This window comes from Accipiter gentilis, chromosome 9 (assembly GCF_929443795.1).
Source record: "Accipiter gentilis chromosome 9, bAccGen1.1, whole genome shotgun sequence".
NCBI lineage: Eukaryota > Metazoa > Chordata > Aves > Accipitriformes > Accipitridae > Astur > Astur gentilis.
The window spans coordinates 34,332,998-34,359,383 of record NC_064888.1 but is presented as its reverse complement, the minus strand read 5'-3'; the positions used below and the strand labels follow the sequence as shown (position 1 = coordinate 34,359,383).

The following is a 26,386-nucleotide window of genomic DNA, read 5'->3' as shown; positions in this document are numbered from 1 at the left end:
GTGTCTTGTTAGATTAGGAGATGTAGTTTGATATCAAACACTTGGTCTTTGGGTACTACAGGAGCATGAACGGTAGCTAGGGGAGGGTAAATTATTTCATAACAGAATTTGAAGGTAATCTGAATGTGAAAATGAGATCTTCCTCTGCACTTCCTGCAGTACAAATACAGAGAAGCCTTCCTGAGAGACAGAGGCCAGCAGGTTGGATTCCTCAGTGCAAGTGATGATCCCAAAATCAGGCATGTCCTCAGAGTGGGGAAACTCCAGAGTGACAACCAATACAGGAGCGGATATGCCCAAAACAGGGCACAGTTCCAGAGTCACATCAACCAGCCAGGATTCCTTCATGCTAAGAGAAGCCAGCAGCTTGCAAGCAATGTTAACTACAGGCAGCCTTTGCACCAATACACTTGTGATCCTGAGCAGCTGAACGTGAAGCATGCAAAGCAGGCCTACAAGCTGCAGAGTGATGTAAGTATAGCTGAGCAACACTGTCCTTCCAAGTGCTAGGAGCTGCCTGTGGCAATGTGCTTCACAGACTTTACCTATCAACAAAATCACACTCTTGAAAGAACTACAGTCTGCTTGCTGAAAATGAATAGCTTGTTTATTATCAACTCTTTTGCTCTTTATATGCTCTCTCTTGAATACCCAGGACATGTGGTTTGATTAGAGCCAAACAAAATAATGCACACTGGTGTATGGTTCATTCTCTCAGGTAAAATACAAGTCTGACTTGAACTGGCTCAGAGGCATTGGCTGGACTCCCCCAGGTTCTCACAAAGTCGAAATGGCAAGAAGAGCTGCTGAGTTGGCGTACATCCGGGAAATGGGATTGCAGGGTGCTTCTGCTCAGTATGGACCTGGAGTTGTGAGTAGACTGTTCTTCTCGCAAATCCCAACAGCACTGCTCTCCAGAAGGCAGACAGGCACACATCCTGTTTAATGCTTTTGAATACTCCCTGGAGTCAACAGTTGTCCCCTTTATTTGAACAGAATACATATACTTCCCTTGCAAAGCTTTGTGGCTTTGTGTACACCTTAATTTGAAGGAACCTCTCAAGAGAATTCAGCACTGTCATGGCTGAGGAATTCCTGTAGGGACTAGAAAGTGCCACAGAATAGGATTTACTTATACTATGGGATGTGTTTCCTTTAACTTGTGGATGTTGTCAGATCTCCAGAGGTCCTGGTACCTCCACGGAAATCAGAAGTAGAGGCAGAAGGGACTCCCTGTACAACTCCCCTTCTCTTTTCCTAATTTCAGCAAGACACCATGTGTTGCCATGTAATTACATGTTGCCATGTAATCTCCGCTGGCAATTGTATTGACAGGCTCAGTGTAGACTCCTAACAGCATAATCTGTGCTGTGGGAGGCTCCCCAATACTGTGGGAGGCTTTTTGGAAAGGGGGAATGCTCCAGCCTCCTCCATCTCTGCCCAGATCAAGAGGCAAGAAATTACAACCTGGGATCTTCCAGGTTTTCCTTCTCCCTGCCTCCACAGGGGTAACTCCTAACCTGCACAAGAAAGCAGAAGTCTATATAGGGACCTTGTAGCCCCTACAGTTAGGAAGCATTAAATTATAATAAAATTGAAGCTCTGCACTTTAAATACTTGTTTCATTTAAGTTTTAACTTTGGCAACAAGTCAAACAATAATCCAGCCCAAGAAAAACAGGACATATCCATGATTTACATTCCCATCTGAAAGGTTACTCCAGAAATAAATTATAACTGTGGTTGAGTAATGCAGGCAGTGGGGATTGCAGGCAATATCTTAAGCCCTACGTATGATAAAGATCTGATGGTTCCAGGGAGATCTACAGGTGTGCAATCCATCTGGAACACAGGTGTTTGCTAGTTTGCTCTTTATTTAGGGCTCAAATTAGAAATTAGGACTTGAGCGCATTCAGTCCTTTGGTATGTGTAGTATCTAACTTATATGAACAGCTCCATTTTTTGCACTTTTCCACTGTAGAGATTTGCTCAGTGCAAAGCAGTGATGCAGATTTTGCTCACTTCTTTGCCAGTTGTGGTAATTTTTAATATGCAAATATTTTTATGGAATAATAGTTAAAACCTCCTGTCCGCTGGCCGTCCTCACAATTTACTTGGGTTTGATTTTACAGGATGAACTGGAGACAGAAGGATCTCAGCAGGTCACAGTCAACCCTGATGCTTCAGAAATTCTGCAATTCAAGAGAAGGAGAATGCAGCTGTATCAGAAGTAAACAGAAACATGACATAACACAAATAGATTTTCATATTGTCCTGCAAATCCTGTAGCTTTTCCAGATGGCGTCTAAGAACTTTTTGTTTTAAAAAGCAACCTAAACATTGCAATTTATAAGTGATTGTTTTATTTTTGTGTGGATACTTTGTGATTTATCTTTGTATGTATTACAGAATCTGATATTTATTTAAAGCTGTAAATTAAATTAATACTAGGTGACTGGCAGGCTCAGCTTTGTACTACAGATGAATGAACCTGATTGGTAGAATATAAAATAATTTGTAATGAATAAATCAGATGAATCTTATTCCACACTTGTAATCTTTGGAGATTTTTATGTTCCTGGATTATTAGCACCATTGACCTAAGAGAATACAGAAGTGTGATTCAGGTGGTTTAACAGATGAACAAGACAAAGGCCAGTGGAAGCAAAGTTATCATTGACTAACCAAGGGCACGCCTTTTAGCAGACGTCAAAGAATTTGTTCTTGATTAACATGATGTATTCATATCGCAATTAATTCTTCAATCTTTTTCAAATCTTCCAAAGCAAAAAAAATCAGTATTAGTTTGTTAGAAATTATCACAATAAGGGTAGCTATTGATAGACTATGTAGCTGCTTAGAGAAGGTTGTAAACCTTGGAATTCAGATGAAAAGGACATTACTATTTTAAGGAATTGACTCTTCAAAAACACGACTATTCTTTATATCCTGATTTAATACCAATCCTCTGTTTTTCAAATTTCTATACAGAATCATTGGGCAAAATTTACACAATTTGACTTGCAAAACTTATGAAAACCCAAGAATTATCAATGGCTTTAGACCCATATTTTTTAATGGGCTTTAATACTGCCTAAGTCTCACTGATATTGAAGTTAAGCACATATATACCAGTGTAGATCTGGAGCATAAGAAGTAATTATCCTCTAATCAGGAATAAAGTGGATAATTCTAATATTGAATTTTTTTTGGCTTTTTCAATCTGGAATCCATCACTGGTGGAATTTGTCCTACAGAAGTGCTTTTAAAAACAATTCTTCTGCCTGATCCTCCCTCCTCAGATAGTTCTAATGGCTGCAGTCTTGCAAACATAGGCACATGATGATTTTTATATATGTGAAAAACGGTACTGGCTTTAGGAGCACACCCCAATAGCTTTGAGGTGTCAGGGTCCAATGAGTCCAGAAAACCCACACCTTAGCCTGGGGCATGAGGGCCGGAGGGACAGGGTGGCAGTAGCTGAGCCTGCAGAATTTTCAAGGCTTGAAAACCAAAACTGAAACATTGGCAACTGTGGCTCTGATTGATTTGGGGAAAAACTGGAGTTGCTTTACTTTCTGATCTGTTTTGCATACAAAATGTGGGCTTATTTCAAAGTCCCCAACAGGAAAACTATCACTAACATTCTAGCAAATGCTCTAAGGCTATTTTCAAGATGGTGGTGAAGGATGCTCCATGTAGGCCATGAGGAAATATCAATAATGGTTTTGGTCAAAGAGGAGGCATTTGGGGAAATGATAAAAATAAGTAAATATCTCAAGCTTACCATTTGTCATTCCAAAGCTGTCTCCTAATGAAGTGACCTTGACTCAGACTGAATTTTGGATTTAATCCAACTGAGAAATGTTGTCACCTGGGTATAAACTCCTGGCTTGTTCTTTAACCCGCACCCATCACCCCAGCTCACAAGGCCATATACATAGTAGGAGCCATTTTCTACACAAGTTAGTGGGCCTCCGGAGTCTCCCTGATGAGAAAAAGCACACATGTTCAAAATAGGGACCAAGACATTAACCAAAATAAGAATGTTCCCCCCCCATCATAGGGCTTTGAAGCTGTAATGATTTTTTTTTTTTTTTCCCCTATCAGATGTACTATCAGATGCTGCTCAGTCCCTGAATAGGCTTGCGGTTCTGGAACCAGGTCAAATGATACCAGACTTTTTGGATGTAAGTTTTTGTTTATTCAAGTCTGTGACGTATATCTGACAAGGTCACATGAAATTTCCCAGGCATGAAAGTACCAGGCACTAAGAACCTGACCTCAGAAAGATAAAGATGTGTTCCTTGACATAAAAGAAAACACTTGATCTCTCCCCTCAAAATAACTTTATTCTGAGCTGGTTGGTCTCATTTTTTTGTTTGTTTTATTGGTGATTTCTATTGTGAAGTATGCTTGCAGTGGTAGTTTGCATGTCAGGAAGCATTGTTCAAACTCTTCCCTATCTTACAACAGTATAAATATGAACTTGCTTCACATTTGCACTAGCTGTAGTGAAAAGCAATACCAATCCTGAGTTTCCCTGCAAGTCTTAGCTCTGATAGTGAAAATCACATTAGAATTGGTGCTCATAGCAGAGGCCATAATAAAATTGAGAGAAAAAAGGCAAGTTTCCAGGTTATTATGACAAACTGCCTCAGAAGCCAAACTTTCCAGGCTAGTCTCTAGCTTCCATAGATCTGCCTGTGGCTGACAGTGACAATATTAGCTCTAGGGATATACATCTCAAACTGTACCGAAGAAAGATGGTCGCTGTTGAAATACACTGATGGGAGAAACAGATACATATGCAGCACCCTGCCAAAGCTATTACTCTGCACAGCCTGACTATTTACACAAAAAATTAGTGTTTAAATACAGAAGAAGCAACAGACCTGACAAGAATCGGCTCTGGGTCTCCGAAGATTTCCTGCACAAAACATGCTTTCATCCAGTATGTGATCATATGCTCTGGGTGCACTGCATTTCTTCTGTGAAATCAGCTTGACATTGGCATCTAGCAGCTGATGGGATTCTTCATCTATAGGATGTGCACCAAAAAAATGGAGTCACCTTCCTTCCAATCCTGTTACATGTTGTCTTTGTTGAAAATATGAGCTTGCTTGCCATTTGGATGGGAAGGGGGAATAGCGGGTGCGGGGGCGGGGGGGGGGAATGCATGTGCTAACCTGGGAAGAAAAGAGGTACCTGTCTGAAATGATAAGGGTTAGAGTTGGAGCCTAGAAGCTTCACTCAGGATACCAGGTTGTTGCTTGAATAAAAGCACAAGGTCAAGTATTCAGAATTTGGCTCCAATCAGCTCTACCCGTGTAATCCTGCTTTTCAAAGGTGCTGGCTGTCTGCAGCTCCCACAGGTCCCCACAGGGCTTTGAGCTGCTCAGCACTTCTCAGACTGGTGCGATTAGATGTTTTAACACACAAGTTAATGAAACACATGAAAACTGAAAATCATACAATATTTAAGGGCAATGATTAATTACAGTGAATCTAAAGACATAACTTGACATCTAAAGGCAATAGCCAGAGTTTCAAAGCACTACATCTGTAGATAATCAAAGGTGGTTTATAAGTTTGGTTCTGCTTGAGTTTCAGGAAATATTCCATTTCTGCAGTGATTTCCTAAAATGCTAATAATAGCTCTGCTCAAAGAAGTAGCCATCTAGTGTGAACATGTACAGGGTACTTGATATCTTTGTTGGGGAAAAAAAAAAAAAATTCCCCGTACCCTTTTTAAGAGAGACTTTTTATTTGGAACTTTTAAAAAATGTCCATTAAATTCTGTTGGTGCATTCTGATCAAATGAACACGCTTGTCTCTTGTGGACTTCAATGAGAGTTACATCAGAAGGGAGAATTTGGTCCTATGTATCGTATCAGGCTGTATCAGTCACAAAGCACTAGGACACCTACTGCAGCCTCAGTGACACATTTTCCTTCTGCTGCTTTACAGCAACACATCAATCAGAACATGAGAAAATGCATTTTTCAGAAAATTGCCATTATCTTTTTTTAAGCATAGTAATTTCTCCCCTTAGGATTTACTGTGGGCAAGAAAGGTTTTGGATAGAGCTGGTTGAACTTGAAAAGCTTTGGGATTTTTTATTTTTCAGTGCATCTGAAGATCCAGATGCTGCTTCTGAAAAGCTTTATCTGACCCAATGGGCTGGAAAACCATGTGAAAGTTCCCATCTTTCTTGGTCCTGTCTTGAAACACACAAACTATACAATAGCCTCTCTCTTGATACCTTCTTGCTTCTATTGCTGGCTTCAGATGAAACCATGACATGGTGTGTCAGATGGCAAGCAAAAAAAAATGCATCAGAGATTTTTTCAGAACTCTGAAAGGTTTGGTTGGTCTAGCAGTTGGAGATTTCTCCTAATGAGTAATTTCCATGGCAGGGTTTATCTGTCCTTTGTTTTGAATCCCATATCTTGTTTTCACTAAGTGCCTAGGTCCACATTTGGGTCTGGCAATTGCTACTGAAAACACCAGCCCACCTTGCCATGGAAGTACCCACCAAAATCCAGCTAGGCCACAAATACCTGTCTCTGTCATGCCCCATCCAGAAATGAAGCAGTCAGTCCCAACGGGAAAGAAGAAGTGAGGCAGACACGCTGTTTTCACATACTTTGTTTCCACTGCACAGTGACCATCAACTGGCTTCAATTTCAGCAGTGCTGGAGAGACGATAAACAACAACAAAAAGTATTTGTAGCTCATTTTAATCCCTAACCATCCTTACCAGTCGGTGACACAACCCCACGCAAAGCTGCATATACCTGACGTGCTATTTGCACTATATGCCGGACCTGTCCCTGTTTGTTTTGCTCCTCCCACACGGTGACTTCTGCCTGCCCATCACAATTCACATCCTCAAGATTCAAATGGGTCTAAACCTCAATTTTGCCTAATTATTTCCAGAATATAGTCTCAATGGAAATTTTACATTGACTTGAGTTGGAAAGAGGCGTTCAAAGAACTGAGGTTGGAGGTGAGCCACATGAATATTCAATAAAAGGGATTTACCGATATCGTTGTGTGGGACACCATCCTTCTCTCTGTATTTGTCATGTACGATGATCTTCTCCACATCAAATATTTGCTCTTGATGCTCTCTCTTCTTGAGGTTTTGCTTTCCAAGGGCTACCTGAAGATTTTCTGCTGGTTGTCTGAAAAAAAAAAAAAAAAAAAAGAAAGTAAATTACATGCAGACATTGTCTATCAGTGGTGGTGAGTGAAAACCTGCACCTTTAGTATCTGGAAGTCAAGATATTGCTTCCTGTTGTAGAGCATGGCCAGAAGATTTCCTAAGATTGTTATAGGAGGGCTTAGTCAGGGAAGCGGTGGTGTTGGACGATACATGTGCTCTTAACTAGCTGCAATCATTAAATAAAGTGATTTAAAGCTGCACAAACATTGTTTTCTTTGCATTTTCGGGCAGAGTAGCAGTGCACACAGTCTGTTACTATAGCCATGATGATGAGTGGCAACTCATGGAGCCATGGGGGTACAATTGCTTGCCATTGTCTGGGCATGCGTACAATCATCTGAGCTGGAATGATCTGCAGAGTGTAATTTACTAGTTTCCAAGTATGGTGGTTTCCAACCTATTCAACAAAAATGTTGAAGGGAATGTCATATTCTAAGCTAGCTGGCACATAAACAATTGAAAGCACGATGCATATTTTGGCTGTTCTGGAGATCTTAATTATGATGCAATACGTGATGAAGTTTATGGTATCCCAATATCCCCTGAAGTTCTCATACGTTCTTTTATACTTTGCAAAACTTTGTTACTTTCCTCCTTTTTTTCCTCTCACACAACTATTTTAGCTCATTTTGGGTGAGTGGGGGGTAAGTTTAATTTGTTATTCCAGCAAGCACCATCTTCAAGTATATACATATTTTCATGTACGTGTTCATTTTTCACATATAAGTTTTCCTTTCAATTTGATTCCCAGCAATCATTTAGATTGCAAATAGTTTGAATTCCAAACTGCCTTTAATAACCATTCTGATTTTTATACATTTATCTACCCTAGGCATAGGACATGCACCTACTCAATGCAGTGCCCGGCAGTAAGAACCCAGCATGCTTTAATTAGCACTCCACCACAGAAATGTGTGTTCCTTTTTGAAGTCTTTATCTGCAGAGATGCCACCCAGGGATGTTTGCCAGCTGTAGTCTTAGCTCCACCATAGATCCTCTTGAGTGGCCTTTGAATTTCTGGTTGTCCACATGTTTTGAATATTTCGTTTGATCCAGGTGGGTCTGTTGAGCTGTCCGTTGGCCATAGGCTCTCTTCAGCTGCATTGGAAGAGACAGCAGATGTATAATGCAGAGATAACATTGGACTGGAGGAGTTAAGTAACAGGGAGTTACCTGCTGCTCTGGACCACCTACATGCTGCCAAACAACTTACTTCTGATTCTTTACCTGTTCCTGAGCAGGGTGAAACATCACAGAAGTCCCATTCCACTTTGTGACTTTTTCTGATGTAGCACCAGGGTTTTTCATCCTCATCAGGGTTCCTGAAGGGAACATTTGAGAGCATCAGCCAGCAGGAATAGGGAAATCTCCACGAAACCAGTGAAGGATCTGAGGATACTTAGGAAAGCAGCCTCATGCTCCCATAGGACAGCCAAGCTTTCAAAGATATTCTTTCATAAGACCTGACAAGGAAGATACCTGAGATAAGAAAGCAGGGCTTCTGCCATTTCACTATTCCCATACCCATCTTAACCCTAAGAAAAATGAGGCACTGATTCAGGGAAATGAGGGCTGCTTCTGGAAACCTCACCTCAGTACAGTGGCTTAGGGAATGCACCTCTAACATCCTGGTATTTTATAGGCAAGCGGTGTCTAGAAAGACGTGAGATCTTAACACCATCAGTTTGCCAAATTCATGAGCAGTTTTTCCTCAGTGCTCTCTTTGATATAGACCTCCACAGTTGCTTCTTCAAAATATTACCTGCAGAAGTTATGTTCACCGATGCCATAAGAGTCAGCGTCCTCCATAAAGGCATTAATAGGGTAGTCCAAGAGAATGTGGGAATTCCAGTGCAGGCAGGTCTTGCCATTCACCGCTTGGTTCACACTTCCTCTGTACTTAGAGGAGGCCTTTTCATAACAATCATCTGGTCCTGTAGGAAGACAATGCTGATATGAAAATTATTTTTGTGGTTTTCCTTGCCCAGAGTGGTTCATCTTCCTTCCTTTCCTTGCCCTATGTTAATTTTATGGAGGATCAGAAGGACCTACGGGGTCATGTAATTATATCCCTTATCCAACACAGGCCAGAAATAAGAGTAATGTCCCAACATCTGTCCAGCTTGAAGCTTGATTGACTTCAGATGCCTGAAACCTCTTTGCATGGTAAAGACCTAGCAGCTAAGAGGTGTCTTAATGCCAAAGCTGAATCTGTCCATCAGTGTCCTGGGCAAGAAATGGTATCAGCAGGATTAGACAGAAGTGGGCATAGAGCTGCTGTCGTTCTAGGGCAATGGATGAGCCAAAAGGAAGGTTGTGGGGTTGTGAACCTAACCTGGAGGCGAGATGGAGGAAAAGTCACCTGCAATGTGGAGCACGTACTGGTACATAGAGTTTGAAGTGCAATCAACTTTTAAAAGAGAAAGAAAGAAATCCTTCTCCTTGGAAACATGCGTGGAGTGTGGTGCCCATGGTGGTGCTGCAGGGGCAGAAGGGTCTCCACACAGGCTGGGGTAATCCCACGCTCTTGGCCACCCATCCTGTATCAGTGGCTGTCCCCTCAGCCTGGGGAGTCTCAGGCAACTGGACATGAATCTTTACTACATCAGCTTTCGAGTGTTTAAGGAAAGCCCGACGCCCCTACCCCATGAGACACATGCAACCTCTGCGAAATGTGTGCTCATTCATTATATACCAGTGGGGCCTTGCTGAAGCACACTTAGAAAACGTCATTATGGGAACTGTTTGGAGTCCCTTTGCTAATGGTGGCTGCAGAAGTCAGCTGCTTCCTCCAACGTTCTCCCCAAGGAGGCCAGTGCCCCGGGTGCGTTCGGCGCTTGGTGTGGTGACGTACCGATCTCGCAGAACCTCCCGCTGAAAGGTTCAGGGCACTTGCAGGTGAATTTGGATCTGATTCTGTGCCGTATGCAGATACCTCCATTTTTGCAAGGGTTTGGCCTGCACGGTGAAGATGCTGTCAATGCGGAAAACACAGAACAGCTTTGTCGCTCTTCTGAACACTATACAGCCATTTGCACGCCCAATAGAAACTGGGAGAGCTCCCACTTAGCCTGTTGGCATCATGTTCTTATGAACTCTTGAAAACCACTTATCACGGGGGGGTTTACCAGTGACTGAACCACCATCCTATAAATCAAGCATGATTCATCACCCACCAGCCCCACAGGTGGGAGCTGTAGCAGACTCAGGCTGGACGACTAGGGCAGGACCACCCTCTGCAGTGGGCTCTTTGTGATTTCCCACATCTGACCAGCCGCGGCGAGGTGACCTCACCGTGCCGTCCCCACCACAATTCACTCAGCGTCCTGCTGAGGGCTCACCTCGTTGGCAGTCGGGTTTCTTGTAGGGATGATTGCATCTGCACTGAAAATAAGGCGGGGTTAACGTAATCAGGCAGTCTCCACCATGGCAACGCTTCTCCAGACACATGTTCTTCACTGTGTAAAACAGAGACACGAGGTACTTCATCAGCATTTGTGTGCGCGCAAGAGCCGTGCCCTTGCAGGGAGCATGGGAAGACACGCTTTCTGATGTTTTGAGGAGGCTTTCATTTGGCTGGTGTGGACTTGGGGTTTCTCTTCTTGTTCACAGTATCTATGGCAAAAAGTCTGCAGGACCAATGAGCAGCTCCCCACTGCCCACCTGGCAGGGGATAGAGGAGCGCTTCCTGCACACCTGAAGTCTATTTTCCTGGATACTACTTTAGACAGACCTTGATCTGGATGAGGAGCTAAGTGTGAGACCTATGAACATGACTGCAGTGGGGTGTCAAAACCCTCAGCCCTAGCAAACAGTGGGTTTATAAAGCCCCGTGTTTGCTTCCATTGACAGAGCTGTAAGAGTAACATCAGTTGCCAACATAAGGAGTGTAAGTCAGCAAAAGAACGATTACCTTTCTCACACGTAATCCCAGCGTAAGGCTCGGGGCAGAGACAGCTGAAGCTTCTTCCTCTGTTTTCACACCTACCGTTGTTCTTGCAGGGGTTGGAGGAGCATGGGTCTGCTGGGGTAAGGATGGAGAACTTTTAGTTTTATTTTCAGCTTCTCCACCTCCATCACCTGCTCTTTCTTCTCACATTTTCTAATTGCAGAAGGCTGCCTTGCTGGGCACAGCATCCCGTGTAACACATACCATGCTTATGCATCAGCTCAGCAGCCATAGGAGCACCTATGAATTGCTGCAGAGCTTATCGCAAGCTGTAACAGCTCATGGCTTTGGGTCTGGAGCTCCTCAGCTCCCTTTGCCATGTCTATGATGCAGCTGTAATGGGACAAGTCCCTTCCTTCGCTCAGGGACAGATTTAACTCTATGGCAGCGGCAGAAGCAGATGCCTTAAAAACTAGAGCTGGCCCTGGGCATGTGCCTTCATGCACTTAGTGTGGAGGGGTCTGGATTTGGCATTGCCCTGGTCACAACTGGGCAGTAAATCTCCCCTGCAATAGCCATCCACCACCATTATACCGTATAATACCTCCTGGTGTTATCGCTATTGCTCCAAGGGAGCAGGCACCTGCTGAGAGTCACTGGAGTGCTGCTCCGTACACCATGCTCAACCTCTCCACTCCACTCCAGGCTGCCAGGAGCAATTTGTATCGGGGACAGTCACATACCAGCTCTGCTTTCTTTGTACCAGGGGATAACCCAGGGGATGTTACGGGCAACTTCCCTGTCTTTCCTTTTGTGTTCCCTGAGCAATCTCAAGGAACCTTTCCTGAAGTTTGGCAAAACGGGAAAAGAAAAGAAAAAAGAAAAGAAAAAAGAAAAGCAAAGAGTAAAGGAGACCCTGCAACTGAGAAGAAATAAAAAAAAAAAAAAAGGAAGCCTGCTCTACATTTGGTTCCCAGCATAAATACAGAACATATATCCCATGAAAACAGCAATTACATCTTACAGTGTCTATAGACAAATAAGCCTGTGCTTTTTTTGTAGTAGCAATCAGAAATGTTCTGCATGATCAGAATCCATCCTGTGAAACCCGGAGATAAAACACAGGCTCCTTACAAGAGAAATACAAAGGAGAACACTGCAAACAATCCTCCTAACTCATCTCTTTGATGCAGGCATTTCGAGAGCAGGCTGGCAGCCGAGGCCTGCCATGCTCATGCTGCAAGTGCAGGGCTGGGATTTTACCCCTTCCTCACCTCCCTGCCCACCCCTCAGAGGTACCTCTTTCAGTATCGCTGTAGCCAAAAAATGCCTCGAACCAGTCGGGGTCCTCCGAGGACTGCTGCTGGAGGAGGGGGTCCTGCTCCGGTTGCGTGTACTCGTCGTAGTACTCGTATTCATCAGCCTGGTCTGCAGGGAGGGGAGAGAAGGGGGTGGAAGAACAGAGGAATTAAAACTGCTTGAAGGAGAGAGGGTATCAAAGAAGCTGTTCCCTGGGATGCCCAGTCCTTTTCTCCTTCAGCTTGCTTGGGACACCAGCGGGTCCAGAGCTCGCACCGTCTGGAGGACCGAAGGTGCTGTTCAGCTCTTCCTTGGCGTGCGTGGACAGAACCCACCCGGCACCCGGCCCGGCCGCCACCGCGCACCACCGGACCGGTGCTGGAGGGTGCTGGGGCCCTGGCTGCTCAGCCAGTTCCCACGGTGGCAACCGGGATGCCCTGGAGGGGACGCAGGTGGGGGGCTCTGCAGGCACGGACACGAGCCCCCCCGCACGGCCCCACAGCCAGGAGAGGTGCTGATGGCTGTTACCGGCACAGTGAGAAAAGGAGATTTAGATTCCTACGAGAAGAAGGGTTTTTCTTTGTCCAGCTGCTTTGACCGCCAGCATCGCCGCCGCCGCCGCGCAAGGCAAGACCTTCATCAGCACGTGGGTGCTTGCTGCCCGTGGGGACACAGAAACCCTTTTTGGGCGAAATCGGAGGGGAACGAGGGCCCAAGGCACCCACACGCCTACGTGGCTCCCCGTCCACAAAGCCCCTGCAGAGGAGCGAGGGCCGGGCACAGCGGAGACGTGCCGAAAAACCCAACCTTGCCCCCGCTGAGCCTGCAGCCTCCCAGCAGCCAGCGTCCTCCCCGGGAGCCTGGCGCTGGCAGGACCCGCAGCTTTGCCAGCCCGCGTTTGGGGGGGTCGGTTGATTAAAGTGGGCTGGCAGCTCCTTGCACAGGTACGGCCGCTGCTGGTGGAAGCCACTCCGGTGTTTCAAAGACAAGCTATGGTAATGAGCAAAGCTAAGCTACGTACAGAGACATTTTAAAAAGCTCTCCCCTAGGGCCGGACCGATGGCCCCATGGATAATGCTCTGCCTTGAACTGATTATCGACTGCATTATCTTAGTTTTCTCTCCTCATTCATTCGCTTGCAGCCTTTATCTTTATTCTTTCTTTGCTTCTGAAAAAAAAAAAAAAAAAGAAATTCGACTTTTGTACAATGGGTGTTTTATATTTCATATTAAAATAGAACCGTCTTTTTTTCTTCTTTTTTTCCTACATGCCAACTCTCATTTCTCACCAAAAAAAAAAAAAAAGAGGAAAGTTTCACCTCATTTATTGCTATGTCAAGTCAAGACTCCTTTTCCTCAGCTCATTATTTCCACAGGAGCTGAGTCTCGACAGTGTGCAAGTGTTGCAGAAGTGTGTGCCTTGCTGAGGAACAGAAGGATCTCACTGGAAGATAAGGACATTGTCTACAGTGAACAAAATTAAATTTAATGTGATGTAGTTAAGAAAGGAAAACAAAAAGAGGGTTTTGCCTGAAATGCAGCCTGCAAGCTCACTTTGTCGGAGGGGAGATTTTGCAAGAGGACTTGAGTTTGAGGGAACTGTCTGAACAAGTCTGATTTTGTTTCCCCTGTTTATTTTCAAAATCTTAGTGGGGAATGTTCACTTTTATTCCACAGATGCTTTAAAGAAGTATCCTGAGGGATGGGGTAGCCCTTTGTATAAAAAAGATATACCTGTTAAAAGTTATGAAGGATGAACAGGGGAGTTACAGCTGTCAAAAGCAGACTGCAAAGACTCCCAGCATGTTTTACAGAGGCTGGTGAGGACTCTCTTGAGTTGACAGAGGAAAAACAAGTGCTCAGAATGAGCACAAATAGCTAAGCCATTGTAGAAGCCTCTACCATGATTTTTAAATCAACTGCTCGGTGTATGGTGTTAAGAAATTACAAGACAGTCACTTCATTTTGTTACACTGGCATAACTTCTTAGCAATAGATTAATCATTTATTAACAACACTTAGGAAATTACTTGTTGACCCATTATGGACTATTTTAAGTGCATCTCTGCAGTAAAACCCAAGTTGGCCAAGCTGCAGTTCACGTTTTGGAGGATGTCTGCTTCTGGTAGCTCTGCGAGGTGGAGGAGCACAACCCCCTGTTTGCACTGATGAGCCAGATGACCCCTGGGCAGTTTTGGGACAGGCTAATGCACACCTGAAGCCAGGCTGGCACCCAGCAGCCCTCGAGGATAGCACCTTTGGGTGGCCAGGGCTAAAGTCGAGCGGGTGACACTGAGCAACCCCCTCATAGGCTGGCGATTACCATGAAGTGAAACTTTATGGCCAAGCTGTGGAGTTAAGGGCACACGCGGAAAGGGCTCGGAAAACTTCAGCAAACCCTTTTGGGTACCCTGGCCCCTCATGTGAATAGTGGGAGTCGTGGAGCTGAGCTGCCTGGCTGGGAGACCAGCCACGGCGATGTGAGAGTGCAGCCGATCTGAGAAATCACCAGCATCCCTGCTTTCTCCATTGCCATCCCTCTTTATGAAACTGTGAAACAGAAATAGCTTCTATGGGTCACGTGAGTGATGCTTCCTATCTCCCAGCTACTCCGTGTCCTCCCCAGCCACACGAAGCGGTGAAAAACAAAGAACAGAGTACCCCGACTTGGGTACGTGACATCAAACTGAAAGATGTCTTCTCATTTATCATTGCTTCAACACTAAATCACTATTTGGCTTCCACATCTCTTATTTAAGAAGTGTTCCCATTCCATTTTTTTAATTATTCATAACAAGCTATAGGTTTAGTAAAGCAAAAACAACACTTTTTTTTTATCTGAGCACATAATTAACGCACAAAGTCTGATACACTGGTTGATTTAAACATATTACTAAATCAGAGTGTTCATTCTTTGTAAGTGCTGGAAAACCTTAACATGCTTAAAAAAAGCAGTGATCTGACATTTGTCACTGAAATGTGACTATTACATGAAATTAAATTAGACATCCTGCATGCAAATTTTCAAAGAATAACTTTCCTCTGTGTAGTACAAAAAAATCCCCCCATAATTGATAGGCAGAGATTGACTTTTAAAGCTTCAAATCAGCTTTGAGGTCTGGGTGATCTTTTAAACTGCTCAAGCTTTCATCTGCAGTTTTTCACATTGCCAAGAGCTGTCAATCAAGCGATGGATTTCTGATCAATATCCCCTTGTTCATTAGCTTACACGGGCTCTCTGTTATGGAGAGAACAGATACCCCAACGCCGGCAGTCACACTGTTTTCAAAACCTTCACTGGATCAAGTCATGACTAATGTTCCGAGTGGGAAAGTGATGCATTAGGATGCCATCGAGTGACCTGAATTGCGAGGTAACTTTGTTGGACTGCAGTTGTCAAGATGAGTGATGTGCAAAGTTAAAGCATATTGCCAACACACATCAAGAGCACCAGAAAGTACCCAGCATTTATTCAAGCTCTCTGAACCTCTGGGGACTGACTGAAATCTGGCCTAATTTAAGCAGGATGAGTTTTTCTACCACCTCTCTAAATACTTTTTGTCTCCAGCTCTGAGAATAATGTAGTGTTATTTTTATGAGGCTGAAATCCTGACTGTATTTTAAATAACGAGATGTTCCCATTTACTTCTGCAGAGATGAGACCTCACGGTATTTCCTCCCTTCCACGCAGGTTGTGGCTGGGACTATCTGTGGCTTCAGAAAGAAATTGTGAAAGAAGTGAGACCAGCTAACAACAAAGCCAGCAAGCCTTTCGAATAGTTTTGTGGCTGTTACTTAAAAGCAGTTTTGCAGCACCTTTTCCTTGGAGGGACGGGCGCTGGGCGAAGGCGGCCGATGACGGCTGAAGGAGCGGGGACTCGCAGGAAGATGGGGAGCGGGAGAGTGCAGGGACGGTGGAGGGACAGGGGTAAGGACCATAACACATGAGGGAGGGAATGAATTAAGAAACGGTGAAGGGGATTACTCTACCATCAAGAGGCAAATCAACCGGTTTGCACAAGGCTTGTGCGTAAAGCCTGAAGCCAAGGACATGACTCTGTGGCCAAATACTTGCAGAAGCCAAATACTGAGCTCAGATGCACAAATGTTTTGGAAATTTGTTTTCCACAAACATCTTGTTAGACGAGTAACATTGATTTAGGGAAAGAAGCAGTCATGTACAAGCTACAAGGCTGCTAGACTTGCAGGTTTGTCCTGGAAGCCAAAATGCCACTGGAATGAACCGGAATGAAGATAAGTAATGAGTGCATAGTAAAAGCCACACACTTTTTTGCAGGAAAATGAGAAAAATTAATGTAATACTTTATTAGCTATACATTATAAACGCATATCTAAGAGCCACTGAAATCAAGAAAAGGAGGAGCAGGGCTTACTTGCAAAAATACTAAATTTATCAATAATACCATAATCTTCTACGTGGACCAAGTAGGCTGTGAAAGGATGTACAAATCCTCACACAATCTACACATCCTCACACAACATTTATCACAGCGTTTCTCTTATCAACATCTTAATGCTACATAGCCTTTAATGATTTTTTACTTGCATGAGCTTTTGAACCTTCTTGCACTTTGGACAAAACCTTGCGGAAATAAGTTCCACGGTTAGTTGTATGCTGCAAGGGAAAGTTAGCCTTCATTTATTTGACCTTCAATTTTCGTGCACAGCTAGACTCTTTGCTTATCTTTCTGTGAGGTTTGCAGCCCGGCACCACGACCTCTCCTCCAGCCCATGACCCACTGTGTCACCCATGGGTCCCCAAAACTGTGTTGAGCACATGAAGCCGCAGAGCGGCAGAATAGTCCTGGATTGGAACGGAGCTGTGAGTTGCAGGTGCGGTCTAGGAGTACCCCATGATCAGCTGCAAGCTGGTACTGCTGCCGTACCTCTGTTTTGGGCTCCAGCGTGCCGGACACGCTCCTGGCTGCAACCTGATGCAGGGCTGTCTCCTGCTCTGACATAGAGCACACGGGGAGGTCTGAAAGTGCTCACCATGTTACTTGTCCAAAGTCAAACAGCCTTTCTGCTTGATCTCAGGCCTTATTTTGAGCTCAGCGAAGCTGTGCATGAAGTTAATAAAATTCAATGCTGGGCACTAGCAAAGACTTTTGATGGACCAGGTTGCCAGCCTCTCAGTTCTGTACGCAGAAGTTAAAATGAAGAAATTGAAACCACTTACCATGCAGCAGGTCGATAAAGAAGAAGAAATGGGAAGCCTGCATGAGATAAAAAAGGGCAGAGGGTCAGTTTCTGGAAAAACAAAAGCCAGCACAGAGCCAGGTTTACAGCACAAAGTTTGTTTGCCCCCAGTGGTGGACATTCAGATAAGCTCACTACCCACTTTGTAGCTAACTGGGCTGGATTTTAAGAGCTCTTTCAAAAGATTAACAAAATGTCTTAAAACACCCCCTGCTCCCAACAACCCGCGTGGGAGCTCTGGCTTCTCTGAGCATCCAACCCACGCTGCTGGGCTGGTGTGATTTGGGAAAAACCTGTCCTGACCCAGTCAAAGCGCCTGTTTTCTTATTAAGTGACCGCACACTGACTATCTGTCTAACTTCTGAGTACCGACGGAGACCGTGCCCCAGCCAGCTGCCGAAGCTGGAGGCCGGGAGGCGCTCGGGAAGGGCAGAGAGGAGGTCGGGCGGCACGGCCCGGCCCGGGAGCCTACGTCGGCAGCAGGCGGTGGGATCCGGACCTCCGAGCTGGAAGGCTGTCAACCACCTTTGGATGGAGGAGAACATTTCTGGCACTTCCCATGAGGAAATGCCATGTGTCTGACCTCCGACGTGGGGCTCCAGCCTTTCCTGTTTGGCTCGTGATCAAGGGCAAGCGACAAAAGGGAACAGAAGAAGAAGGAAAACAGCTCGCAGCCTTTGAAGAGTGTGAGTGAGGTTTGTCTGAAAGGAGACACACAGACTCCACACCGGGATGCATCCCCCTGCGTGACGATTTCAGCTCTTGCTCTGAATCCCAGCTGCGGACAGGATTACCTGCCTGCGACGAGAACATGCATGCTAACAGTGGGTGTAAAGAAGGAGATTTGGAGCTGCTCTTCTTCATCCCTCTCATGATTTGTCGGAAGAAAACATGTTTCCAAACAATTTCACACACGTAATAAAGACAGCGTACATACACACGCACTCACACACGATCATTATGTGCACTTACGCATTGCTACAGATACAATTAACTGTAAATATAAGCCCTGGTTAGTTGAGCATTATATATAGAAACGCTATACAGAAGAAAGACATTCTCAGCTAACGCTGGTTGTGACTAAGAACGAATGAATCGGAAGCAATGAATAAGAAACAGGGCAAAAAATGCTCAGAATTCACATTTGCGAATATTATCTGGAATATATAAATGAGTTTTTGCTTCAGGCACGTTTGCGTCCCTCTTGTGTTTAAGCCAGGGAGAACAGACACTCCAGCTCTCCCCTTCCCACTGACTTTAATGAGAGCGATGTCCCCTGAACCGCTCAGCAGAGCCCCTTTCCAGGTGCACTTAAGTGAGCCACACACATACAGAAGTAAATCCTTTGCAGCTGGAAGGACACACGCACTCACACAATTGCCCTTCCTGAATGAGTGCGGAGATGACAGTAAATGAGAAGGCTGTAAAAGCTCTGCCCTTGGTGTATGTGTTTCTTGAGTGCAGGTACAGGGTTCGTCAGATCCTTTGCCAGACCCCGATGGAGCCTGTATAAAGAAAAGGTCTAATTGCTCCATTTACAATTAGTGGTAGCGTTCATCCATAAACACAGACCAAAACAAACCCTGCAAGTGTACTCCTTTCTTTTGGAGGAACAGATGAAACAAAGAGCAAGGAAGCAGCAACGGGAGCAGGACGAAGCAAGAAACATTTCATCTCCCTCCCCAGCTCTCCGCGGCACCCTGTTGTGCTGTTCGCCTGATGGCATTGGAAAGGGTTTGTGGGCAGGAGGGTTTGAGTTCAGCGAGGTTGCCCCCGCACTTGGGGCAGCCCTTGGCACCACACGGGAATGCCAGAGGGTTTCAGCTCAGGCTGAGTGAGGTGCAGGACATGACTGCATCATGCTCTTCCGTGCCTCAGTTTCCCCCACTGTAGAGCAGAGATGATAGTCTCGCGATGCCCAAGGGGATGGCTCACACACTGAGAAAAGAGGAAAGATGAGAGACCAAGCACTTTGCTACACTGCTTTCTTTTCCAGGTTACCCACCTACCCCTCCTGTCCAAGCACTCTTCCAGTGGGCAGAGCTGACTGCAAGAGGGCAGATATCCTAAACTCCCACTTGCAATAAACTGGAGCCCTAAAAACCGTGCAGGTTCCCAATAATATCCTTCAGAGCAGGCAGTCGCTTGTAGTCCAGGGTGGCTGAGTCCCGAATTTTGATTCCTGCTTTTGGATGAAAGCCTCCATCTGCTGCCACGGTACAAATGTTACTGGGAACAAAAGCTCCCGGAGCACCTGGCACGGGGAGACAAAGAGTTAAACCCAATCTTTACCTTAAGGCTCTGGTGTCCTGTTTTGTCCTGGAGCTTTTCCCAGTCGTGCTCCTGTCACAAGCGGAGCCACAGGGGACAAAACCCCAGGCAGAGCTGACCTCTCAGCACGGCACAGACTTTTCTCCTCCCTTTCGAGGTCCACTGGACCACTCACCAAGACCACACCGGTTTTGAAGCCTTTTCACCCCCACTAGCCACCACAGGGCCAAATTTAAGCCTTTTGGCTCCCTGCATGAAGCTTTCCATGGTGGTGTGCAGCAGAGGAGGGAGAAGCGCTCACCTCCTTCCCTCCTGCCCGCTTGAGCTCGCCCTTTCCTGCGTGCCGTCACGGGATGCGGGATGCGGGATGCGGGATGCAGAAGGAGGCTGTTAGGAGGGGGACACAGGTTGGGGGCTGCAGGGTGGGGGGTCCAGAAGGGGGGCTGCAGGTTTTTGGGGGGGGGGTCTGCAGGCTGGGGGTTGCAGGAGGGGGTGCAGGCAGGGGCAGTGAAGGCAGGGCCTCCTGCCTGCAGTGCCGTATTTGCTCATGGCCAGCAGAGGAGGATCTTGTCCTTCCGACGAGGTGCAATACTGAGCCCAACCAGGAGCAGGATTCAAACAAAAGGGGGGGTGGGGGTGGGGGTGGATGGGGAGAGAAGAAATTAGGCTGTGGGGCTGGTTTCACCAAACGGTCTCCTTGCTGCAGCTCGACACTGATACTTTGTGTGCTCTCTCAAGAGGGAATAAAATCGCTGGATCCTGTTTGTAGCAGGTCCGCAGAGATGGGGGACGAAGCTGGAAAAATGTGCGGAGAGCAATTTTAAATTTTATTACTTTAGGCTCATAAAAAAGAAACCTTGCAAAAAAAAAAAAAAAAAAAAAAGATATCTGGGAGAGACATTTTATATGGGTACTGATGCATTGCTGAGTGTGGAGCCGATTACATTTATAGGGCTTCTAGAAAAAAAATGGTGGAAAAATGGCTGAAATTCAAAATATCTTCATTTCACCTGACCTTTGTTGTCTGTCATCATCATCGTAATGATTAGCACTTCACTAAAACTTTCTTTCTCCAAAGAACCATCAAAACTTTACTAATTGGGTTTCGTACCAAGGTTAAACGCTGCAGGTACGTGATACTCTTCATTTTTCCATTTCGACTCCTCAAGAAAGAGACACGAATGAAATGTAATAGATATGAAACAGTAATGCCAGAACCATGAGCTTTCTTGGTCTCAGGACAGAATCCTACAGCTCTTTCTCAGACAAAAATGTCCAGTTAATCTCGGGTGATTCTTTCTGAATAAAGCTGGGAAGATTTGACCTCAAATTCAAAGGAAATTATTTACAGCTGCCAGCGGCATTCTGCAGTTGAACTGTTTATTGTGTCTTGGGTACATTTGCTACCCCTTATTACAATCAAAAAGAATAATTAAAACACAAAAGCAGGTGGAGAAACGGGCAGCACAAAGACAACAACCCAGCGTTAGGCTGTGAATTTACATGTGTGCAGAACAGAAGTAATTCTAGAGAAAACAGTGTAGCTACTCAAGCTGGCATGACAGACGAGCAGAGCGATGAAAACTACCTCTACACATACACACACTTTGCAACAAAACACTACAGGCGTTCAGACATTAAACTGCATTGGTAAGAGTAGGCCTATTCACTTAATTACCCTAAGTCCTGCAAATTCTCCCGCAACTTGCTGCAAAGTGGCCTCCGCAGCAAAAACCCAAATATTACCCCTTTCATTAGCTCTTCTGTGCAGTCACAGCTTTGCAGCCGAGAAGGAGGTGGGATGGGGATGAACTGGAGAATAAGGATGGATATTTGATCAACTTCCATCCATGACTGACATAAGGCATGAAGGAGCCATGAGGGCAGACACAACTACTGCCTTTTCGTAGTGAACCCCTTGATCCTGCTGACAGCTCTCAGTGGGAACCTTTGTCTGGGCTTCTCGCCAAAGGAGGAGGGAATCGACAGTTCTGATGCTCTTACAATCGGCCAGATTTTTGCCTGCAACCATCTTGGGTAGTGACAGTCTTTGAACTTCAAGGGAAAGTGGCTTTTCCAGCAATGACATTGTATTTCTCAGCCAAGGCCATGGTTGCAGTATAATGAAAGCAGGGCATATTATCATCTGGAGCACACATGCAACACATGTTGTATTTTTAGCCTGGGAAACCATTCTCTGAAAGGATTCCACCAAAACCTCCGAGTTCTTCACCTCTCTGCTAGCAAGACATCTCCTGCCTCCACACTGAACTGCAGCATGTGCCTCAGACTAAATGACAGAGTCCTTATTGACTGGTCCCTGGGTGGCCAGAGAAGTTTACATTTAACGTCTTTATTTGGCTGATTACTCAGTTGTGAACCTTTCCCATGGTAGCACCTGATACAAAACCCATAGGGATGCAGAAAAAAAGCAACAGCCCTTGGAGGTGCTGCTGAAACCACCTTGGTTCTCTGCACAGGAGTTACCTGCTCCTGTTTTCCCAGAGATCAAAGTTCCCAACTTAATCTTTGTACTGTGAGAGATGACCTGGTAGCAGCTGGCTGTTTTTAAAGTTACTTACTGGTGGATGAGGTGTGCTTGTGCTCCCAGGTGGAAAATGGGGTCAGCCTTGGATGCCACAGCAAGGGGAAGCTGCAAAATCTGTTCCATGGGGGCTGCAGGAGCCAGCCTCGTCACACTAACACAAGCGCGCTGCACTATCAAACGCTTTCGCAGCCAGTGCCGGGAATGCAGGTTATACTGCTAGACTTAAAGCTTATGCAAAGTCATTAAGTCCCTTTAGTTACACGGGATATCAACCCGCACGCTTCAGGGCATAAGCTGATTGCCTTCAGGGGTCAGTGAGGAACGCTTCCCTCTCGGAGAGCACGGTGCACAATTAGCTGGGGGCACTCCCAAGGCTTTGTCGCTTTCCTGCTGCATCAGGCAAATTTAGGTGAGCGCGGCAGAAGGGCATTACACCTGATGGGCCACAAACCCAGTCGGGCTTGACAGCATTCACTTCTCTTTGCAGTGATCGGCCTGCGACACAGAGGAGCGTAAAGCCCTTGTGCGTGTGGTGCAGCACTGGAGAGACGGTGAGGGGAGCAGAAGTGGGAGTTTGCTGTAGGAATAGATCCGTTGGTGGGTACAAAAAGATGTCAGACAGAGTTGACTTTGGGACATCCTAAAATGTGGGTCTCCAAGCACTTGAGGCAAGGAAAGACCTGTACTGCTGGTAACAGTTTCCTACCTGATGTGGGCCAGCTGGGAGATAGGCACCGATGATAAGTTTTCTTTGCAACTGTTTGATCTTACTGTGATACTTTAATCTTTCCCTTTCCACTACTAAGTGCACTGGATATCGGGATGGGCATGGCTAGTCACTACTTCAGAACACTCTCCGTCACAACTAAGCTGCCACCAATTTTTTGAGGTTCTGGAATATTCAGTGAAGAGCCACTTCTGCTGCTTTCATGCCCCTGCATGTCTTCCTCTCTGCTGCCAGGGGTGTTGAGTTTGCAGGGAACTCTGATATGAGGAAAAAGCCTGATGTGAATATCTGTTGATTTAAAAAGCACTTTTTTTTTTTTTTTTTTTTTTTTCCTGCGAGCATGTGCTGAAGCACTTGAGAACATTGTTAAATGGGAGCTGCAGCCTGGTGTATGAGCAGCTCCATCACCGGAGTGTTGGGGGATCCAGCTTGGTCTTGTCCTGTTGCAGATTTCTCTAGCCCAAGTCAGCACGACATTTAAGCATACCGTTTAAATCTATGTGTATTTCAGAAAAGTTGCCTCAATACAAGTTTGAGTAAGGGAGGATGTGCAGCTGAATTGCACAACCTGCTGCAGCAGAGCTCTTCATTTTTCTCTTTGGCTAAGTAAGGAATACTTAACAAACCAATATCTTATGGCAGGCACATTTCTCCTACAGTATCTCGCTGAGCAGAAGTGTAATTAAAAGTGGAAAAAAAACCCCCAACCTGAGAAGTCTTGTCATGTCTGAAGACAATCTTTGGTTCAGTTGCATCATATACGCTAAAATAAAGGACCAAATTTTGTTCTCGCTTGCACCCATCATGCTGCTTTATGCCTTTTATGGAAATAGTTTGAATTCATGCAGGTGAAATCAGTTTCTCTTCAGGTAATATGAAAGAACCAAATGGAAATTTTTGCTGTAGGGTCCTGCTCCACACCCGCCAGATCCATGAATGTCCGAGTGCTTTCTTGTTCTATTTTGACTGATTCGATATGAGCTACTGCCTAAATCTGCCTTTGACTTCTGGAATATTTCACCAATAACATGTATTAATCAGAATGTTACTTATAAAAACTCCTAAAACCAGGTTCGAATAAAAATGAGAATTGTGAAGAAATAGGAATTTAAGGGTGTTTTCCATGGTTTCAGCAAAGTAAAAAGTCTTTTCTTTTTTCATTCGAACTATTTCAGTGTAACTTTTTCTTTGGAACAAATCATTAAGGCAAAAATGTTCTCTCATAACATGTTTGTCATGCAATGGTCACGTCACGGCGACTCATTCCCCTCTTTTTTTTTCTGGGATCCATGCCAAGTGCTAAGCCAGAAAACCTTGTTATATTAATTATGAAGAAAAAACATGTTTTATTAAAAACTAGCCTGCTGAATATTCTGTCGTGCTGCTTTTCAGTGACAGCAGAATTGCTTTTGCATTTTAGCAATGTTAATGAATTTTCAGGGGCGGGGGGAGGTATACACTACCTTTTCCACAGCAGTACTTAGAGCAAAGTCGGATAAGGATTGTCAGAGCTAATGAATCAATCTAACACTTAGGACTAGTTAGTAAAAATCTGTGCAAGACTTTGTGTTGTCTAAGACTGCACCTACATCTTCTTCACTGAGTGTCAATTAACAAAACCAATTCATTATGAGCTTATTTATATTAGATTGGGTTCCCACAATGTCTGTAAAACTGGCATTGAGCTGTCCTAGAACTGATCCCCTCAGTAAGCTGTCACATGTACCAGTGAATCAAGTGTGCCACATTCACTGTTGTCAGAGAATAGATAGCCCTGATGATACACTAATTAATAAATACCCTATTGTGTTGCAAAAATCAGTGATCACAAATTCACTGAGCTCTTCAAAAAGATCTATAACCCATTAAACCCCCTCACTCTATGTTTTCCCAAAGGACTCAATTTAAGCATGTCAACATCTGAAATTTTGCAATGCATTTCAGTAAATATGAACCTGCATGCATAGGAACCGTCATTAAGAAAGCAGAGGTTTGAAAGAACCTCAGATTCCTTCATGAGAAAAGCTACTTGATCACAGTGCTTGGAGGAACAGAAGAAATGTTTTTAAAACTGACTTTTAACTTTGCTTTGGTTACAGGTCATTCTTTCAGTCTTCTTTAAAGAGGAGATGAACAGATTTGGGAAAATATATCAAGCTCTACCAGAGCAGGGCTCTGGCCACCTCTGGTTGAGTTGCACATTTTGCCATTAACCTTCCTTCAACGTTAGCGGCAATGACGATTCAGCCATCCAAAACACGGGGCTGGGGTAAATTTTACCTTTCACGAAAGAGCTTGCAAAACTCCCAAGCCAGTGCAGACCCCTGACCTGTTTAATGTGCTATCTATCCAGTCCCTTCGCCATGAAGATGATCATCCATGCTGCAGCCCTCCGGTATGGAGCATCTCTCGGTGCCCAGGGCTGGGGGAGCAGCTGCAGTCCCCACCGCACACCCCCGGCCACCGACCGCACCGGGGTGGGACATTCCCTGTCACTGTAGGTATCTGCTCCAAAAAACCAGGGGCCCTCCCTCTTATGCAGCGTTCGCTTGGGCGCCTCAGTGTCCTGAAATGCAGATACTCAGCTAAATGCTCCAGCTGCCCGGGAAGGGCTCAGCAAGGAGCGGACCTGGCACGTGGCAAGAAAAGTAATATAAAAACATACTCACGCTCAAATGTGTGTTCCCTAGGAGAACGACCAGTGGAAGAACCTGAAGGGTCAAAGCACTGTTAACCATCCTCGCGCTTGTTTTTTCTTGAAATTAGCTTGTTCTTCTTGCCTACGTTTTTTCAGCCAAGCCACAATCATTTGAGGGTGAGCTAATTCAGTGCAAATAATTAACCAGGCTTCAAATACTGTTTAATGTTCAACAGAGTGCCCTGATCAAATAAGCGCATCCTGTCCAGGTAATCACTGAACTGACTGCTGGTAAATGTTTCAAATCAGTAAGTATCAAAGATAGGACTAGTATAAATAAAAAATGAAACAAAATATTTTCCTTTTATCAGAATTATTTTTCGACTATTATTGTCAATTAAAAAAAGTATGAATCAGACTTACTTGTCTCCCACCTGAAAAAATGGTGAGATCTAGCTATTAAAGACAGGATTTTTAAAAACATGAAAGTGTGCTTTTTATTATTTTCTAAATTTCAGATATCGGGGTTCATGTTCTGAAGCATTTGTCCACAAATGAACATTTT

General features: G+C 44.9%; 2 protein-coding genes across 3 annotated transcripts in view; one reads left to right on the top strand and one right to left on the bottom strand.

Annotated features, from left to right (window-relative positions):
- The window catches only part of NRAP (nebulin related anchoring protein), a 59,242-nt gene extending 55,468 nt beyond the window's left edge, over nt 1-3,774 (top strand). For both annotated transcript variants that reach the window (XM_049810421.1, XM_049810420.1), the window contains exons 40-42: nt 160-471; nt 719-871; nt 2,132-3,774. In XM_049810421.1, coding sequence (XP_049666378.1) covers nt 160-471; nt 719-871; nt 2,132-2,233 — 567 coding nt within the window. In that variant the 3' untranslated portion in view covers nt 2,234-3,774. The remainder of the gene's footprint in view (nt 1-159; nt 472-718; nt 872-2,131) is intronic.
- On the bottom strand, nt 2,167-25,981 carry HABP2 (hyaluronan binding protein 2). Its single transcript, XM_049810422.1, has 14 exons — nt 25,853-25,981; nt 17,618-17,654; nt 12,419-12,547; nt 11,144-11,254; nt 10,572-10,688; nt 10,085-10,204; nt 8,993-9,164; nt 8,458-8,552; nt 8,082-8,328; nt 7,047-7,189; nt 6,563-6,697; nt 4,895-5,040; nt 3,787-3,987; nt 2,167-2,191 (listed from the first exon to the last, which is right to left on the bottom strand). Exons 1-13 carry the CDS (start codon nt 25,919-25,921, stop codon nt 3,811-3,813), a joined length of 1,698 nt encoding a protein of 565 aa, XP_049666379.1. The 5' UTR covers nt 25,922-25,981; the 3' UTR covers nt 2,167-2,191; nt 3,787-3,810.
- Between the last annotated feature and the right edge of the window lie 405 nt (nt 25,982-26,386).

What these genes read in the sequence shown, in the direction of transcription:
- HABP2 (XM_049810422.1), bottom strand. Translation starts at nt 25,921, where the DNA reads ATGGTTAACAGTGCTTTGACCCTTCAGGTTCTTCCACTGGTCGTTCTC. An exon ending in CTACAGCGATACTGAAAGAG is followed by an intron (nt 11,255 to 12,418) that starts GTACCTCTGAGG and finishes TCCTTACCCCAG; the next exon opens with CAGACCCATGCTCCTCCAAC. An exon ending in GGTGAACATAACTTCTGCAG is followed by an intron (nt 8,553 to 8,992) that starts GTAATATTTTGA and finishes TGTTCCCTTCAG; the next exon opens with GAACCCTGATGAGGATGAAA.